The 21,046-nt window shown below is 36.1% G+C and overlaps 3 protein-coding genes across 5 annotated transcripts in view; all 3 read right to left on the reverse strand.

Moving 5' to 3' along the window:
- Window positions 1–21,046, reverse strand: part of LOC145690064 (uncharacterized) — a 1,134,032-nt gene that overhangs the window by 207,639 nt on the left and 905,347 nt on the right. The gene's annotated exons all lie outside the window — the stretch shown is intronic.
- Window positions 2,637–3,842, reverse strand: LOC145689178 (uncharacterized). Its single transcript, XM_081763308.1, has one exon. It carries the CDS (start codon window positions 3,840–3,842, stop codon window positions 2,637–2,639), a length of 1,206 nt encoding a protein of 401 aa, XP_081619434.1.
- On the reverse strand, window positions 4,318–5,762 carry LOC145689179 (uncharacterized). Its single transcript, XM_081763309.1, has 2 exons — window positions 5,214–5,762; window positions 4,318–4,512 (listed from the first exon to the last, which is right to left on the reverse strand). The coding sequence occupies exons 1-2, from the start codon at window positions 5,760–5,762 to the stop codon at window positions 4,318–4,320; spliced, it is 744 nt and encodes a 247-aa protein (XP_081619435.1).

Below are 21,046 nucleotides of genomic sequence, written 5' to 3' on the forward strand. Positions count from 1 at the left end.
AAAGGACCTCAAAGTTGGGATAGAAAATTGCTCAAATTTCAGTCACTATTGGTCATAAAGAATAAACTAATTGAATATACAGTATTATACTAAAATCATTACTTAATCTTATACATTTTCTCTTGATGAACTTCCGGTTCTTTACTAAGATAAATTAATTAAACAAATGAAGTACGTATAGCCATAAAAATATAGTTCTTCAATTGATTTCTTTTTCTGTCCAAGACTGACCTTCAATTGCTATTTAAACAGTATTTATAATTTTTCTGACCACAATAGCCTTTAATTGCTATTTAAACAGTATTTATGATTTTTCTGACCAACACTACGATTTAATTGCTGTTTAAACAGTATTTATGATTTTTCTGATCAACACTAACCTTAAATTGTTATTTAAACAATATTTATGATTTTGTCTGACCAACATTAGACTTTGATTGCTATTTAAACAACATTTGTAATTTTTTTCTGACCAATACTAGTCTTTAATTTTTCTAAAACAGTATTTATAATTTTTCTGACCAACACTAGCATTTAATTGCTATTTAAAAAGTATTTATAATTTTTCTCCAATCAACACTATCCTTTTATTACTATTTTAACAGTATTTATGATTTCTCTGACCAACATAGCCTTTAACTGCTACTTAAATAGTATTTTCTACGATTTTCTTATTATGTTCACTGTATTAATTTAGAGGTTTGTGCATAATCTAGGAATCAAAAGTGAAATGAAATCTTTGAGTTTTACGTCCCGCGGTTATGCCGGTTAGACTAAAGGAGACGGTGATGATGAGTAATGAGTGAAATGGTGGAATGAAGAAAGTGGGAGGAAACGGGAGAACCCCGGGAAAACCCACGCACACGGTGTTTGTCCACCACAAAGTTCACTTGGCGGAGGCTGGGATCGAACCCGGGACCCCAAGCACCAGAGGAAGGAATCAAAAGTATGCACACAATAACATTTCACACGTGTGAATAGGAGATCAAGGTTTACCGCCGTGGCAATTTGATTCAGATCGGATTAATTCGGTTCATGATTCTCTTTTGTTTTCAGAAACATGATGCAAAATTTGATTGTCCGTAATTTGGGAACCGAAAATATGCACAACATAGTATTATATACGCTTATATAGCAGATCAAGGCCTACAACCATGGAAACTGATTCCGATCGGATGAGTTCAGAATGTGATTTTTAGTTTTGGAGATATGATTCAAAATTTGACCTCCCACATCTTGAGAACTAAAAGCCTGCACAACATTATATTTCACAAACTTACATGACAGATCACGGTCTACCATCATACCAAGTTTCATTTCGATTGGATGAGTTCAGTTGAACTCTTGCGATAATTATATAATGCCCTTGATTTTTTTCGGAAAAAGTCAAATTGAAGGCGAAATTATATTATTTATACATTATAATAATTTTTGGATTGTACTTTTGATGTGCTACGATACTTGATCTTTCTAAAATTTATGAGCAAATATTCATGATGGTGGAATTGGAATTTAAAGTACTTTGCAGAACCGAGATTTAATGAGATGTGAATGTACCATTTAAAACGGAATCGGAACTACCGTAATGTATTTAAATTTCTGCTACCAAGAATCGAATCCTGGACCCCATGCACCAAAAGCACGTACGCTTGCTATTATACTAGCTGAGAAAGCAGTATACATAAATTAAGCAAGTGAAATATGTATAGCTGTAAAAACAATCCTTCAATTTATTTCTTTTCTGTCCAAGACTTATTCTTAACTGCTATTGAAACAGTATTTATTACTTTTCTGACCACCACTAGCTTTTAATTGTTATTTAAACAGTATTTATGATTTTTTCTGACCAACACGCCTTTAATTGCTATTTAAACATTATTTATTATTAATTTTGTGACCAATAGTAGTATGATGATGTATGAAGGGGTGATATGTTTATGTACTTTATTTACAAATCACACATATCACATCCAAAGCTAATGAACTGTATGATTAAACCCATTTTACTGATTCACCCAGATATCATGAAGGAACGAGAAATAAGACTTGACGAATATTTTAGATGTTACTTGCTTCAATTCTTATTTAAAGGTACATGCGTTAATATGATAAATATAACATACTTTGTTCATATGTTAATATACTGATATAATACTTAAATATTAGTACAATGAATTACTTATCTTAACATCTTTCTGCAGTAATCGTTGCTTGCTGCTAGCTAAACCACATGTTGCTTGCTAACCATCATACTTTGTCTTCGATCACACATAAACTGAGTAACACTCTAAAACACTGTTAAGAACATGTAAATCTTGTATATTAATGAACATGAGTTTCTCTAAAGCCTATGAATAAATATACCTTTCTGAAACTATGAATGAACATGTTTGCCTAGTTGCACTTCACAACACGTTGTCTAATGCACAGACACACCTTGAATAGCACACTGAAGGCACTGTTGCCAGCCAATGCAAACACAACTCACTAAAACTCACCAGAAAAATCACTAAAAGAATCACAAAGAATTCACTAAAACCACTAAACTATATACAAAAAATGAAACTAATATGAATAAAAATAATGCACATATGCAAGCTTATCCATCCTCCCCCTCCTTGATTGGACACAATCAATTAATATTCTAGGGGTAAAGGAATTAATTTAGCAACACTGCGCCGAAAAATGCCACTTTTACACTTCACAGTAGCCACTCGCACTAAATTATCACTGCCCGGATGAACTTCTTCAATCACACCTAACTTCCACACTTGAGGAGGAACATTGTCTTCTTTTAACAATACGACCATGCCCGGTTGTAGATTAGGCTGAGCTGACTTCCATTTTCTTCTTTGTTGTAACTGGTTGAGGTAATCCCTTGACCAACGTTTCCAAATATGCTGCTTCATTTGTTGAATCCGTTGCCATCTTCCTAATCTGTTGATAGGTACGTCCAGTAGATCTGGTTCCGGAAGGCTGAGAAGTGTAGCTCCCATCAAAAAATGTCCTGGACTGAGATACATGGGATCTGTAGGATCGTTGGAAATGGCTGTTAATGGTCTTGAATTTAGAATGGCTTCAATTTGAATAAGTAACGTGTTCAACTCTTCGTATGTCAGACTTGCTGTTCCTGCTGCACGCCGTAGGTGGTACTTCATGGATTTTATTGAACTTTCCCATGACCCCATGTGAGGAGATCTGGCAGGAATGAATTTCCATTCTAAACCTTCTTGAGCTGAGTATTCCAGGATGTCCTTTCGGTTAGTCTTAGATTCAAAAAATTGTTGCAATTCTCGATTGGCGCCAACAAAGTTTGAACCATTGTCGCTACAGATAGATAAGCATTTACCTCGCCTAGCAACAAATCTCTTCAATGCTGCGATGAAAGCTTGAGAAGTTAAGTCTGAAACTATTTCTATGTGAACTGCTCTAGTGGCTAAACAGATGAACAACGCTGCATAGACTTTCATTTGAATTTTGCTGCGAATCGTGGGCTTGACATAAAAGAATCCTGCATAGTCAACTCCCACGTGTACAAATGGTCTTGCTTCATTTACTCTCTCCTTGGGTAAGTGTCCCATTAACTGTGATGAACTTGTTGATCTCCACTTGAAACAAACCAAACAATTGTGTACTATTGCCTTGACCATCTTCTTAGCTCTTGGAATCCAATATCTTGTACGCAAAGATGCAATAAGAAGCTGTGGTCCTGCATGAAGCAACCTTTTATGTTCTTCTTTGACTATCAGATGGGTGAAATGATGACTTGCAGGTAGGATGAATTGGTGCTTGTTGTCGTACTCCAAGTTTGAATGTTCCAATCTTCCTCCTACTCTTAGCATTCCTTCCGTGTCCAGAAATGGAAAAAGATCCTTGATTGGGCTCTTTGTTGAAACTTCCATTTGTTGCTGCAAGTTCAATATTTCTTGATGATAGGTAGTATGTTGTACTATCTTGATACATCTGTGTAACGCTAAACGAAGTTCCGAAGCGTCAAGACTATCGGTTTTTCTTTCTAATTTCTTGGAAAGACAATTATGTTTGAATCGCAAACAATATGCTACTACTCTCAACATTTTGTTTAACGATGAATACCTTTTCATAAAGCTTGTTTCATGAACTGCCACCAAACTTATCATGACTTTCTTCTCTTCTGGAATATTAGCCGGCTCATTTTGTTCTTGACATGGCCATTCTACTGTGTGAAGAAACTCTGGACCATGCCACCATTCTCGAGACTGAATAAGAGTGTTGGGATCCGCTCCTCGACTAACTATGTCTGCCGCATTTTCTTTACTGGGCACGTGGTGCCATTGATTAATTGATGTGATTCTCTGAATTTGAGCCACCCTGTTGGATACAAATGTCTTCCAACGATTGGGAGGTGATTTGATCCATGACAAAACTATCGTCGAGTCTGTCCACAGGTGTATACCACTGACCTCTATATTCAATATGGATAGCGTTTTGTCTATTAGCTTCGAAAGTAACAGTGCTCCACATAATTCCAATCTAGGCAAAGTTTGCTTCTTCAGTGGTGCAACCTTCGACTTTGAACAAAGTAAATTGACTTCAATGTTTCCTTGTTCGTCTGTAGCCCTGATGTACACTACTGCTCCAAAATTTTCTTCACTTGCATCGCAAAAACCATGTAATTGAATTTCCTTAACGTTCTCCGAAGACATTACGTTTCTTGTAATTTGTATCTTCGCCATCGCAGGTAACCAAGACATTAATTGATTCCACTCAACTTGTAGGACTGTGTCTAATGGGTCATTCCAATCCATCCCTGTCTTCCACAACTTCTGTAAGAAATTCTTGTATTTGATGACAATTGGAGCGATTAGACCTAATGGATCGAAGATAGATGACACTATGCTGACGACTTGTCTTTTTGTCATTGCAACATTACTTTCTACTGCAGTTCCATTTTTACAAATTTTGTTCGAAATTATAAGTTTGTCTGTTAATGGAATCCATGCTATTCCTAAAGTCTTAACACCGTCTTGCTGACCAAGTATGATTGGCTGTTGTTTTTCCCTAAAATCCTCGGGAACTCCTTGAAGTACTTCTACTTTGTTAGAACTCCATTTACAAAGCTTGAAACCTGCTCTGCTTAAAATATTAATAAGATCCTTCTGTAGTTCTAAGGCCTTTGACACGTTTGGTACTGATTTTAACACATCATCAATGTAGAAATTGTGTTTTATTACTTCTGCTGCTTCTGGAAATTCCTTGGAATTTTCCTCCGCTATTTGCTTCAGACATCTTGTTGCCAAGAAGGACGCTGACGAAGTCCCGTACGTCACTGTTTGTAACTCATACGTCTGGATCGGTTCTTCTACTGAGTTTCTCCAAAGGATGCGTTGTAAACACTTGTCCTCATCATGAATTAATATTTGTCGATACATTTTCTCTAAGTCTGCTGTAAATGCAACTGGATACAACCGAAACCTTAAAATAATGGAGTACAAGTCATCTTGAACAATTGGTCCAACTTGAAGAATGTCATTCAATGATTTGCCATTAGACGTTTTTGCACTTGCATCAAAAACCACTCTTAATTTAGTTGTTGTACTGTCCATCTTGAATACAGGATGATGTGGAAGATAACAACTGCTGCTGCTGTTCACGTCTTCTTCTGTAACCTTTCGCATGTGACCCAAACTTAAATACTCGTCCATGAAGGCGGCATATTGTTTATGAAACTCAGGATTTTGTAGCAATCTTCTTTCAAGCTGCTTAAATCTTTGTAGTGCCATGTTGTAAGACTCTCCTAAAGCTGCATTCTCTTCCTTCTTTGGTAATTTGACAATAAATCTTCCATCTCCATTTCTGGTTGTATTTTTTAAAAAATGCTTCTCACAATTTTCTTCTTCCGGCGTGTAAATCTTAGTCTGAAGATCTTCGAGTTCCCAGAATTTTCTCAATTGTGTATCCAAGTCTGTCTCCATCTGAGCAAAACATGAAATTACCGACTGGTTGGCTTCTTCGGGTATTGAAGGCATATTTCCGACGACAACGTATCCTAGCTTCGTTTCCTGCAAAACTGGATAATTTCCTTTTCTAGTCTTCTGGCCTGGCTCGAGGAGACTGTAGAATAACCCCGCACCTATAAGCATGTCTACTGACGACGAGCGATGAAAATTTGGATCGGCTAAGCAAATATCCTTTGGCAAGTTCCAATTAGTGTGATCAATATCCTTAGAAGGTATGCAACCTGTAATGTTTGGCAATACTAAACAATCGACCACTGCATTAAAATCACATGTTCTTGAATAAATATGAACTTCAACACTGTGCTGAGCTTCAGAGGTTACAGAATTGATACCTCTAATGGGAACACGATTTTTCGTTTTCTTGAGACCTAATCTATGAACTAAAGCTTCGCTTACAAAATTCGATTGAGACGCTGCATCTAATAACACTCTGCATTGTTGAAAACGACCTTTAGTGTCTGTTACGTTAACTAACGCTGTTGCTAATAAGACTTGCTGACCATAATTAATCTTAAATGAGCAATAAGAGTCCTGTGGTTGAACCTTAACCTGATTCTGTTCCTTAACTTTAGGTACATTAGTATTATTGTTATTTGTTTTGCTTGAACTGTCTTTGTTAGTAGCCTCCTGAGTAGCATCTTCATGCAACAGTGTGTTATGCTTAAAATTACATTTCTTACAAGTACTTGATTTGCATGCCTTTACTTGATGTTTATTACCTAAGCAATTAAAACACAGTTTATTTTGCTTCACGAGCTCCTTTCTTTGATTAATGTTGGCACTCAGAAATTCTGGGCAGCGAAAAACAGCATGCGTTTCTTTGCTACGGCAAATATTACATGCATTTGGAAGCAAACTAACAAACGCATTCACTTGACTGTTATTCTTTCTTTTTGCTTTGGACTCTACACTTTTGTTGTCATAAGTACTTTCAGATTGAGTAGGGCGAATGTTTTCTAACATTTGACAACGACCTTCTAAAAATGAAAATAATTCCGATAACGATGGAAAGGAGTCACTACTTTGTTCAGCTTCCCATTCCCTTTTGCTTGTCGAATCAAGTTTTTCTACTAAATGCTGTGTTAGTAGTACGTCATGCAAAGGTTTGTCCAAATTCAATGCTTCAAGGGCTTGAAAATTACTGCGAGCAGTATTTACAAATTGTCTAATGTCTTTAGCGTTTTCTTTCATTACTGGCTTGATATTGAGCAACCCTCGTACATATGTCGAAGCTATCAACCGTTTGTTTTCGTAGCGTTCAACAAGAAGCTTCCATGCAATTTCGTAATTTACTTCTACCGTTGGCAGATTTGCTATTAATGTAAACGCTTCTCCCTTGAGTGATGTGCGCAAATATTGAAACTTACAAACTGTACTTAATGATTCGTTATTGTGAATAAGGGAAATGAAAATGTCCTTAAAGGGCGACCACTCCTCGTATTTACCGCAAAATGTGGGCAAGGAAATTTTAGGCAATTGTACTGAACTACTACTAGAATTTCCAGCTTTGTTATTTGCTGTCCCTGAATCCGTTTTTTGTTCAAAACTATCAATAAATTCTTGTAACTTAACCTTTGAATCATAATACAGTTCCTCGAATGTAATTCTGTGCGTTTCTTGTTCACCCGTCTCATCCAAGAGCTCTATTTCTGACTGTATCTCATCAAACTTAATAAAAACCCCTTCAAGTGCAACTAGCCTTGTTCTTGCTTCTTGTATGCTAGGTTTATTTTCATTCTGTAGTTTTTGAAGAAATGTCTGTATTCTTGTTGCCTGACCTTTGACCGAAGCACGTTTCTTAATTAATTGACCCAACTGCACTTCTGCCATTGTTTCAGTCTTTCTTTTTTAACTACACAAAGCGCTGACAATATTTTTTTTTTTTTTTTTTACTTCTGAGTGACCTACAAACGTGTAACCTTGAATTCAGCTGGGTTGAATGCACACACACCACTATACTGATATGAACAGCTTTGTCCTGCTTATGACAGCAGCACCCACACAAACACACACGAGAACGAAGAATGCAGTCACGTTTCTCGTTCTGACATCCGGTGGACGGAGGACCAAAAAAATGATGATGTATGAAGGGGTGATATGTTTATGTACTTTATTTACAAATCACACATATCACATCCAAAGCTAATGAACTGTATGATTAAACCCATTTTACTGATTCACCCAGATATCATGAAGGAACGAGAAATAAGACTTGACGAATATTTTAGATGTTACTTGCTTCAATTCTTATTTAAAGGTACATGCGTTAATATGATAAATATAACATACTTTGTTCATATGTTAATATACTGATATAATACTTAAATATTAGTACAATGAATTACTTATCTTAACATCTTTCTGCAGTAATCGTTGCTTGCTGCTAGCTAAACCACATGTTGCTTGCTAACCATCATACTTTGTCTTCGATCACACATAAACTGAGTAACACTCTAAAACACTGTTAAGAACATGTAAATCTTGTATATTAATGAACATGAGTTTCTCTAAAGCCTATGAATAAATATACCTTTCTGAAACTATGAATGAACATGTTTGCCTAGTTGCACTTCACAACACGTTGTCTAATGCACAGACACACCTTGAATAGCACACTGAAGGCACTGTTGCCAGCCAATGCAAACACAACTCACTAAAACTCACCAGAAAAATCACTAAAAGAATCACAAAGAATTCACTAAAACCACTAAACTATATACAAAAAATGAAACTAATATGAATAAAAATAATGCACATATGCAAGCTTATCCAAGTATTTAATTGCTATTTAAGCAGTAGACCCTATTTATTACCTTTTAAATTTTCACACATAATAACAATGATAACACTCACATAAATTTGTAATTAGGCTTTCTTGCACTAATTGGTTTTTAAATATTGTAATTGCATCAGAATAATCCTTGTGAAGATTGGTCTTAAACTCGAATCACACTAGTCTCAGCAGAAGAGGGAGATGGTGGGCAAATATTCTACCATTGTCTGTTAGTAGTATATAATAATAATCGAATGTCAATCATTGTTAATTTTAGCTCTCAGTTGACGATCTGAAACTTTATCAGAAGGATGTGAGAATGGTTTTCCAAGATTTTCCAAGGTCAGTTTTAAATACAGGGTGATTTTTCTAAAAAACTCACGGATTTCATTTGGGTTTCTCACGGATTTCATTTCTAGAATTTCTAACTGAAGTCCGATTTTCATGTGGTTTGTGGCATATAATCAAAGAAGGATGGGAGATTTATGGGGCTATGGTTACTGGTTTAAATTCATCCGGGGTAATATCAGCCACGCCTGGAGAAAAACGGCAAATATTCGCCAGTGTACCTTACAACTGGAATGAGGTGCGGTGTGGTGTGGAGATTTGAGTTTTCTTTGTTAGATGACAACCTCATCAAGGTCAATAAGGAACAGGAAACTGGGCCGTTGTATTGGGAATTGTGCTGTACAGTTCTGTGCTACTATGTGAGTATGATCAGTGAAAATAGTGGACTGTTTGTAGCAACTTGAGTTTATCGTTAAAAGTTTTTGGAGAACGAAACCTGTTGTTGCTACGCAAAGGCCATTTAGAAACAAGTTTGCCTCACGTTCTGCCCCAGACAGGAACATAATATGGTTGCTAGTGAATAAATTGGAAGAAACAGGATCACTTCGGAGTGAGACAGGGAAGCATCGGACCCCCATGCGGTATTGTGGAAGATGTCAGTTATCGACTCTTTACGTTGCACAAAAAAAATCTCTCTGTCGTTTGTTGCAAGAGACCAGCTATGGTTATTCAACATGTGATTTATGGATGTTACCATTAACACTTAATTTGTATTCTCACTGACACTTAATTTGTATTCTGCAATTTCGTTTCAAAAATCCAAAACCTCATTCCAATTGTAAGGTATCGATACACTGGCGAATATTTGCTTTTATTTTCTTGAGGTGTGGTCGATATTACCCCGGACGAATTTAAACCAGTAAACATAGTTCCATAAATCTCCCATCCTTCCTCGATCATTTGCCACAAACTGCATGAAAATCGGACTTCAGTTAGAAATTCTAGACCCAAATGAAATCTGTGAGTTTTTTAATAAAAAAATCACCCTGTATAATGTCTATGTAAAACTAAGTTTATAGAGTCTTATTCAAAAGCTTGGACACTTTATTTCCTACAAGATATTCGCTCCTACATGTGGAAAATTACTTGCTAAAATAACATTTATCTCCAGGAAAATAAGACGTCTGGCAACACTGCAATGTCGAAAGCTTGATGTAAAAATATTTATATGTGACCTTACGTACCTAAAAGTGTGCGTGTTTGAATCAACAGCTGGCGTTAAAAAGTAATGGTGATTTTCATTTGGGAACAATCACCCAAACACAATCTTTCGTTCATAATAACTTTTTAAAAAAATAAATAAATAAAAAAAAATCTTCATTAACCTCGAAGTGCGGACTATTCTCGGTTTCTTGAATTCGAAACACATATGATAGATGACATTATAAGTTTCTTTTCTATACACTCATTTTCCCTCTGATTTTTCTCCTTTTTTCTTGTCGTTTCTTTATAAAATTTATCTAAATTGTATTTCAGTTTATTAAAATTAACCCTTATATATTAATATGCAATGTTAGTTGCTATTCCTATTGTGGTAAGTGTTTGAAACAATTAGATGATGCATAATTTACTCAGCACAAATGTTCTTTGTCTACAGACATAATCTGCAAATTCGTGATATCTTGTGGGTTTAGTTTAACGCTGATAGAGCTAAACTTAAGTTTGTTTTTAAAAAAATAAACAAGTACTTAAATTTTAAGAAAAATAAAAGGTGAAACGTGCGCGAAATATGTATTATGAGGTTTGTCATTTCCGATTATTAGAAACACAGAATCGAAAAAAAAAAATTAGAATTCATACCCAATCTCTGCTTGATTCTAATAAATGGGATAATGAGTTGGCAGACATGTATACGCGCTTAGGTCACTATAAAAACAGTTCCATTTTGAAACCAATAGGTCTGGCAAGGCGGTACTCACGTGTGTGTTGCGACAATCAGAGGCTTCACACTTTAATTATCTATTTATCTACTGAGCAACACAGTGGTAGTTATTTCCATTTTTGCTCACTTTAATGTGTAATTGTCCAGTCCGCCTGTTCACTACGATAATGAGGGGGCAATACACTGTTTAGATCAACCCACATAAAGTGATGAAAAATAGTCTTAATAGTGTCCATGCTACACGCATATTTGCGGATACCAAACGTTTTAGGTATCCTCTGATCTTATTGGCAGATACAGATAGGACATCAAATGTCATTACATATATATCGCAGGAAATAAATGCCAAATGCTGTTGGCCCTCGTAGCCGAGCGTGCTAACGCAATATGTTAGTAACGAAAACTGCTTTTGGTGTGGGTTCAAACCCGGAAAAAGAAAACTCACTTTACTTTTTCTAAATTTTCATAAGACCTATTTAATTAAAATAAGATTGAAAATAATACTCAAAAAAGTGGTTTACCGATTATTTTAAAAAAAATTTCATAACACTTTCTGTCATTAAAATAAACTTGCAGTTTTATTATACCGATCCAGAGTAAAAGTAGTAGTAGTAGTAATAAAAGTAGTAATAGTTGTAGTAGTAGTAATAGTAATAATAACAGTAGTAGTAGTAGTAGGAACGGGTTAGAAGCTCCGCAGTGGTTGGTTGGGTTCTGTTCTCGACATCAAAAGGGCAAATTAAAGACATGTCCAAATTTTTCTGTACACTTTACGTGACCAATTTAAAACAGCTGGCTAGGATAGCGCGCAAATACTGAAACGTTTGGGATTGGCAAAAATGCATGCTACATGCATTTCTCGAAGTTTACTTATTTCACGATAGAAAATACTTACGTTCAGTATTAATGATGCAGTTTTTAAAGAATCAACTTCAATTGTTCCTCGCACATGTCTCTTCTCCTCTAGCATGTAAGTACGCCTTTAAGGTTAATTCCCACATAGTGTGCATTGGCTATTTCATCTCCCTGTCATGCTCCGTCCGTGCTAAGAGCGTGATCATTCATACATACCATGCCATGCAGTGCCGTGCCTTGCCGCTACTGCTTTCTATACCATTTCCCTTCTTTCTGATCAACTTCGTGTCGCTTCGTGTGCTCCGAAGATAGCCGAGGGATCGCGGCCGAAGAAGCACGACTATACTGGTTTCCCTTTAAGGCGGCCTGTCGGCGCACGGTATAGGATTGGTACAGGCATGACACGTCATGTGAGAATTAAAAATGACAGCACAATGAATTTTTAATGTCAAAGTTTGAAAAGAATCATTATGGACTACGGCATGGAGACTCGTAGGACACGGCGTGGTAACGACACACTATAGTGAATAAATCTTTATAGGATTTGAAGGTGTCTGTCTTGATGTCGGTTTCTATGCTCGAACACTCATCTATCCTTGGGATGGTGATAAAGTAGTAGTTTTCACAGTGATCAGTTTCTTAAAGCAGTCATATCGACTCGACAAAATACCTTATTCATAGCTATTGCGTACTGAGATAGGATGGGATTTGTTCAAAATAAGCAGATATTGCTATGCTCTTCCTAGTATGACTAAATAAGTTCAGAGCGACCTGGGAAACTATTTCTCAGCTAAGGAAGAAGTAATTTTAAACCTGTTATAATTATCGTCTGCCAGGTTCTTTTAATTCAAGTCACGAAGGAGTAACAGTGTTTACGAAAATGCTGTACATTAAAATTAGACATATTCTTTCCTTGAAATTGTCTCTGAATAAATATATTTCACATCTGCTTATAATATTTGTACGGCGATAGCTAGTTTTTCATCTGACACTATTCTATAGTCCGCGTCACCTGAATTGGCGTATGGCGTCAGCCAATAAGCTCGCAGTGCGCTGATTCCAAACCTTCAGTGAGGAATTTAATCTTTCCTAATTGATTTTGTTCATATTTATTGTCATTTACGAGTGACTAGATTCCTTACTGAAGGTTTGGCAACAGCCCACTGCAGGCTTATTGGTTGACGCCATACGGCAATTCGAGTGACGCGGACTATAGTAAAAAAATTCTATTATAACTAGGCAGTCCTTGATTTTAAAAAGGAAAGAAATATTTTTAATATAATGATTATTCTTTAAGATGGGAGAAATGATTTCCATTAATAATGCTTATTGTATAAGTTGGAGAAAATTATGTACATTAATAATGCTTATTCTTTAAGATGGAGAAATATATTACTATTAAAAATGCTTATTCATTAAGACTGAAAATAATAATACTATAATAGACCCTATTTTTCATCATAAAGAAAATATGTGCTATGTTTTCAATGTATTGGAAGTTTTCTAATCGAAATAGGAGAGAGTAATGGTTTCATATTAGAGATTAAACCTTCTAATTCTACAGGGTGGTCCAGAAGTGGGCGTGCGCCCTCCTTTAGTTTCAACAGTATAGTGTCAGTTATGATATGATGTCTGCACACAGTTGCCTCGAAGTCTTAAGAGTCATAAACGTGGGTATGATCACCATCCATGTCGTAACACAGCTGAATTCTGCGTCAAGTTCCCGCAGATGTTTTGCGGAGATACTCTGGAGTCACGAGGGTGAAGGCGTGTTCCAAAGCTGCTCGTAATTCCTGCGTTGTATGATATCGAGTGTTTCTTACTTGTTACTTTATGAAACCCCAGAGAACATTGTCTGGTGTCGTCAGATCGGGACTTCTTGGAAGCGGCGAGAAAACTTCTGATTCAGGTTGTAATTATTACCAAGCAGAAAACAAATGAACATGGATAGCAATGTTGCCAGACAATGCCAAGCAATGTTACCAAACAAATTTGGGTAAAACCTAAAACCGCCAGAAAACACCAATTAGGGATACACCCACTTCCGGACCACCCTTTAGAGGTTGAGATAGCTTCTTGTAATTTAAGGTATAGAAAACTCATTTATTTCTTATGTAGGTTTCTTAAAAAAGATTTATATTTGTGTTCTATGTTGTATGTTATGGTTCTATGTTTCATAATATTACATTTACAAATTAAAAAATATAATAGATGGTAGGTAAAGCAACAGAAAACATGAATGTTCCAATTAAGCTCAAGCACATGATGTCGAATCACAACGAAACATATGATACTGAATACAAATAAGGCACGACCTGGAGCCGGAGTTATTATCCTTATTTCCAGTGATTCCGCTATACGAGAAGGTGCTGAAAAATCCGTAGCCCAATCCAGAAGGAGTGTAGGTAGAATTATGAAATTGTACAGTTTTAAAGAACGTACAAGTTTTAATATTAATAAGGAAATTCTTCAGGTCCTTGAAGTGATCAAGTGTGCTAAATTATCAAACTTCACGAACAATCGGGATCAGAGATATCATCAAACGTTTGTTCCAGCAAAGAAACTCACCGAAGCAAATTCATGAGGAAATCACTGAAACACAACGAGACTCTCCTCCGTCGTATGCAATGGTCAGGTAGTTGGTGGCACAGTTTAAACCGTGATTTATTTCCCAACAAATGATGCTCTACGTGCAGGAAAACCAAAAATAGTGACTGTCCTCGAAATCACGGATGAAGTTCATGATATTATTCTTGAAAATTGGTGAATCTCGGCAAAACGTGTGGTCGAGATTATAGGCATTTCTCGGGATCTTGTCGGTAATATTATTTATAATGACTTGGGGATGCGCAAACTCTCGGGAACAGGGGTGGATCCAGGGGGGCGATCACCCCCGCACAGAAGAGGAAACTTTCTTATTTTATATATAAATAAAATCCATCCCAGAGTTTGGAGCTCTTAAAAGTAGCTCTAAGTAGCAGTATTACAACTCACCACCCTTCAGAAATCCGTCCTGGATCCGCTCCTGCTCGGCAAATTAGGCTCCCAGAAACCTGGCAGCACATCAAAAGCGTGAAAGAGCAGTTCTTTTCGTAATACTTAACAGTAGTAGTTTAAATAGCTATCGAAACAAAATACTATTTAAACTATGTAATAATTAAAAAAAAAACTACTTAAATTACTTAGAAGAAAAATACTACCAAAATTATGTACAAGTATTTATGTTGTATAAAATGTAAAATACTTCTTAAATTATCCAAAAAGTAAAAAAAATAATACTTAAATTATGCATAAATACTAAAACTGTGTAACAAATACAAACTGCTGCTTAAAGTATCAAAAAGGTACAAAATACTTCATATACTGTTTCCAAGGTATAACATATTACTTGAACTATTTAAAAAGTACAAAGTACTACTTAGACTATCTAAAAGTTACAAAGTAGTATTTAAAATATCTGGAAGGTACAAAACAACCCTAACAGTATCGAGAAAGTACGAAATATCATGCAAATTATCTAAAAGTACAAAACGCTACTAAACTATCTACAAAGTACAAAATACTACTTAGGCTATCTAAAAAAAGTTTTAAATAGTACTTAAGCTATCTAAAAGAAAGTACAAAATACTACTGAAAGCATTTTGAATGTTTTTGGGGTGTCATCATTTTTACCGAGTTCGTCGCCTAAAACTGCCAGATCATAATAAGTTTGAACACATATTTTCTTCAACAAGTAAATAGTGTCCATGTACACTATGTGAAGGAAGATTTGTGTGGTGTGATTTTTCCTCAATTAACTTAATATTGAAAATGGAAGTTGTGTTGGATTTCTATCATGTCAGGTTTCAGGAGAGAGTTAAGGATGTTAATGACATGTATGCTTTGAAGGCTTAATTGTGTGCAGGGTATAGCCTCTCGCCATCTATTACCGTTTTTGATGTATACTGATGAACATTAAAATTGAAAATATTTGATTTCTACCAGTTTTTGGTGAATGGACCACCTCAATCAGCGAACTCAATTCCTAACTCTTGACCTCTCTACATGCTGGCCTAAAATTGATGGTGATCCATCAAGCATATAGTTCTTGAGGTTTTTATTGTCACTTAAACGAACGGACACACACATTTTTTCTCCCAGACGGACGGACAGAAACATGGCCAGTATAAACGAGTATCGGTAAAGAGAAACTCCTTACAAAGTGCGAAAGATGGTCACCCTCTAGATATAAAGAACTCCTTAAACCTTAAGATAAGTAACGTTTAAGAGAAATTGTTCTTGATAACTACCACTGGGCAAGAAAAATTGTTCTTGATAACTACAACTGGTGAGAGGAAATTGTTCTTGATAACTACCACTGGCCAAGAGAAATTGTTCTTGATAACTACTACTGGTCAATAAATATTGTTCTTGATAACTATCACTGGCCAAGAGAAATTGTTCTTGATAACTACTACTGGTCAATAAATATTGTTCTTGATAACTATCACTGGCCAAGAGAAATTGTTCTTGATAACTACTACTGGTCAATAAATATTGTTCTTGATAACTATCACTGGCCAAGAGAAATTGTTCTTGATAACCATCAGCGAACTCAATTCCTAACTTTTGACCTCTCTACATGCTGGCCAAAATTGATGGTGATCCATCAAGCATATAGTTCTTGAGGTTTTTATTGTCACTTAAACGAACGGACACACATATTTTTTCTCCCAGACGGACGGACAGAAACATGGCCAGTATAAACGAGTATCGGTAAAGAGAAACTCCTTACAAAGTGCGAAAGATGGTCACCCTCTAGATATAAAGAACTCCTTAAACCTTAAGATAAGTAACGTTTAAGAGAAATTGTTCTTGATAACTACCACTGGCTAAGGAAAATTGTTCTTGATAACTACAACTGGTGAGAGGAAATTGTTCTTGATAACTACCACTGGCCAAGAGAAATTGTTCTTGATAACTACTACTGGTCAATAAATATTGTTCTTGATAACTATCACTGGCCAAGAGAAATTGTTCTTGATAACTACTACTGGTCAATAAATATTGTTCTTGATAACTATCACTGGCCAAGAGAAATTGTTCTTGATAACTACTACTGGTCAATAAATATTGTTCTTGATAACTATCACTGGCCAAGAGAAATTGTTCTTGATAACTACTACTGGTCAATAAATATTGTTCTTGATAACTATCACTGGCCAAGAGAAATTGTTCTTGATAACCATCAGCGAACTCAATTCCTAACTTTTGACCTCTCTACATGCTGGCCAAAATTGATGGTGATCCATCAAGCATATAGTTCTTGAGGTTTTTATTGTCACTTAAACGAACGGACACACATATTTTTTCTCCCAGACGGACGGACAGAAACATGGCCAGTATAAACGAGTATCGGTAAAGAGAAACTCCTTACAAAGTGCGAAAGATGGTCACCCTCTAGATATAAAGAACTCCTTAAACCTTAAGATAAGTAACGTTTAAGAGAAATTGTTCTTGATAACTACCACTGGCTAAGGGAAATTGTTCTTGATAACTACCACTGGCTAAGGGAAATTGTTCTTGATAACTACCACTGGCTAAGGAAAATTGTTCTTGATAACTACAACTGGTCAAGAGAAATTGTTCTTGATAACTACTACTGGTCAATAAATATTGTTCTTGATAACTATCACTGGCCAAGAGAAACTGTTCTTGATTACCACCATTGGCCAAGAGAAATTGAGTGAATTTTGTTTTAACGCCTCTTTCAGCAGCGAGGCTATATAAGACGGGACCTACTGATTAACGAGGTTCCGAACCACATGGGCTTCCGCCGGGATTCGAACCGGGGTCTCCCACGCCACCAAGAGAAATTGTTCTTGATAACTACCACTGATCAAAAGAATTTTTTTATCACTAATACTGCCGAAGAGAAATTGTTCTTGATATCTACCACTCGCCAAAAGAACTTGTTCTTATTCTTCAAGAGGGAAAAAGAATTTACATTAATTCTGTAAGATAATGAAATAAAATTGTACAATTTACAAAACAGCGAAAGATAGAAATACGTATTTTTAGCCATTACCTATTCTTAGAGAAATCAATACAAATAATTTTACAAAGGTCAAAGAAAGAAAAAAATGAATAGTGTGACAAACGAAGTTTTTTTTTCTGTGTCAATGGTGTGAACTAATCCCTTTACGAGAACACAATGTATTAATGAAAAAAAAGAAAGAAAAATAGAAAAACATACAAACAAAATAAAACAGGTGGTGGCTTGGCAGAATACATTATTAAGCAAACCACTACTACAAAAACACAAAAATCGATAGAAACAATTATGAGATTGGTATCGTTAATCCCAGATTGTAAATCTACTAATGTCGAAAGAAGGTGGATACCGAAGGATGGTTTTTGCATGCATTGAAATGGGATGGGGTCAGATAGGATTAGCTAGCTCTCCTGTGGTGTTACTACACGCGTTCTATAAAATTGCATTGAGACTCCCCGAATCATCTACAAAAAGGCGCTAATTTATATATATAGAGGTTTCATAGCTCTTTTTCTTCTTTGATGTTTCGGCTCACAGAAAAACGGAAATTATAGCTTTACTTTAGGGAAAAAAATATGATACGAGATTTGTCTAGGTCAGTGATTGCCAAACCGTCGATCGCGAGCTGCTAGTAAATCACATTAACGCTCCGGTTAGCTAACCTTGATTCCTCCACTGAGCTGATGCTAACGACAGGGGGCGCTGACGACAACTCTTTGTTTCTCCCACACAATTGCTATTGTCATCCTTATCTCACAGTTGATTGTATACGCGTGGGGTTGTGCACGTTATGTTTTTCGTGTGTATATTAGACATTTGCTAACTTTGATAATTTGATTTCATATTTACTAGAAATGTAAGTGTATAGGCAATAAACAAATGTAAGTTTTTTTGTTTTTAAATGGCAGTCCTTTTGATTGGTAGCTCACAGTAGGATTTAAAAAAGGGTACGGAGCTCAGAAACTTCGTAAGTTTGGCGACCACTGGTCTAGGTAAAATCTAAATAACTTATGGCTTTTTATTGTTTAATATTCCTGACTTTCAACGTTCAAACATACACATATTTTTCGTGGCATATGGTATGCTTTTTACGAATTTTTGCTACTTGGAGATTTAGTACAAACTTTGGGGGTGGAAATGGAATGCATTCTTGAGACGCTAAATCGATCACAGAAAAGCGCTTCTCACTACCTATTGCCGTTTTCGCTCTATAGCGATCAACGTTAAAACCGGCAATGACTTATTTCTACCATTTCCGGTTTAAATAGGGTTAAGGAAGGAAGTAAGACCTACTCTTCGAACGATAACTCGATTCTAGAAAACCGTTTCTCGTTATCTATGACCGGTTATGTTCCAAGTAGATCAATATTGAAACTGGAAATCATAATGAAATTCTACTATTTGTGGATTTCATAGTGTTGAGGGTGGAGTGAAATATTACGCAGCACCTCCACCACGCAATATTTTCCCTGGTAGAGTCTAAATAAAGGTCTGGGAACCCTTCACCATTTTTATTATAAAAACAGTGTCTTATAAGATTTACAAAGTTCTTGTGTAAATAGTACAAACTTAGATGTTTTCCAGTGTGGAGACAAAACTTCAACACACGAGAAAAGGTTTCCGGTTCAAAAGATAAAATGTCCTAGTCAACAACGGCGTCGGACAGTGATTCAAAACATATCTCCCTTACTCATCGCAGTTTCAGGAGATAGTGTTGTTAAGGATGACCCTTTTGCTCATTGCAGCCTCCGGAGTAAGAAATTATAGGAAAACCCCTTCGCCCATGACGGCTTCAGGAGTTGGGATTTAAGGAAATCTTCGTAATCCAAGGCGGTCTCGGGAGATAGATTACGAAGGTAGCGATCAGCACTGGAACTGATATCTCTACCCATTTGAGATTCTCTTTTATGGCTATCCTCTGAAGGGCAGGTCCGTGAGGGGAGGATCGGCCATCTTCGGTTTCCTTCCGAACCAACTTCGTGTCTTCCTGGTATTGTCCTTCCATCGTCGGCTGGTGATTACAGTGAAACCTCCCTTAACGGACACCTCTATAATACGGACAGATTTTTTTGTCTCGGCAAAAAATATGTTCTCTTACTGAACAAAACCCTCCCTTTTACGGACACTCTCAGATACGGACGCGGACTGTCCTTTTTTTCCCCAAACGTTTCAATAACCTCTTCATAACGGACAGGAATTATTCTCAGTTCTGCGATATATTACAGCAGACAGAAAAGTCTTTTCCCAACAGGTGTATCTATCATGAGTCTAGACCGGTGAACCATCAAATACAACAGCTTCAAGCTGAATTTGAAATTATTTTTTTCAGCCTTCAATAAACTACTTTCTGGTGGAAAAACTAGAAAACCTTCATTAAGTAATAACACTCATGTAGGGTCAGTCGTGTGGCCAAGAATTCTATACGAAAGATCTTCCCTTCCCTAACAAATTTAGTCCTTTTTCCTCTGGACCTTGAATTTTTCCCGACAATTTCATAGATAACAAAACAAACGCTGTTTGCTTTACAATAACATTTTCAACGAACAATATTTCCTCTTACGTTTTTGGAAAAGTAACATTTTTCTTTTACTTATGACACTGGAACAAGTCTGGGTTGGAGTTTTCCAGGCATCCTTTTTCACTTGTTTTAAGAAGATATTCTTTACACACATATTTTTTCCGCAACTGTACTGAGGATTTTCATAGGACACTTGCTAATGAGTTTAACCGGTTAGTTGATTCCTAACGCATCATTTGAGAAGGTCCTGAGAATTTGAAATATAGAATTAAAAATGCTTTCCCTCCCACTTTCCCCTCCTATGTAGGAATAAAATTATTACCATACACGCATTATCTTTTGCAATATACGAATATATTAACACATCCCCAGCAATAATACTATTTAACAGAAATCAATTTCTTCTTCATCCCTCCCAGTAATTCAAATACATACTAAATAGAGTATTTTCATATTGAATTTTACGTAGTTATGCTCATACATAATGTATTTACTGTATATTACTGCATACAGTTACCATTGCGAGAAATTAAATTACTGTAACCTCTCTGTAACGGACACCTCTCAGTAACGGACAAAAATTCATGTCCCATTGATGTCCGTTATTGAGAGGTTTCACTGTATTATGTTTTGAACA

The sequence above is a fragment of the Thermobia domestica genome, chromosome 7 (assembly GCF_964235325.1).
Source record: "Thermobia domestica chromosome 7, izTheDome1.hap1.1, whole genome shotgun sequence".
In the NCBI taxonomy this organism is placed as follows: Eukaryota; Metazoa; Arthropoda; class Insecta; order Zygentoma; family Lepismatidae; genus Thermobia; species Thermobia domestica.

Excerpts from the sequence above, each read along its gene's own strand:
- LOC145689179 (XM_081763309.1), bottom strand. The coding sequence starts at position 5,762 with ATGGCACTACAAAGATTTAAGCAGCTTGAAAGAAGATTGCTACAAAAT. Across the intron at positions 4,513-5,213 it reads AATTTCCAGAAGCAGCAGAA|ATTGGAATTATGTGGAGCAC; the intron begins GTAATAAAACAC and ends AACTTTGCCTAG.
- LOC145689178 (XM_081763308.1), bottom strand. The coding sequence starts at position 3,842 with ATGCTAAGAGTAGGAGGAAGATTGGAACATTCAAACTTGGAGTACGAC.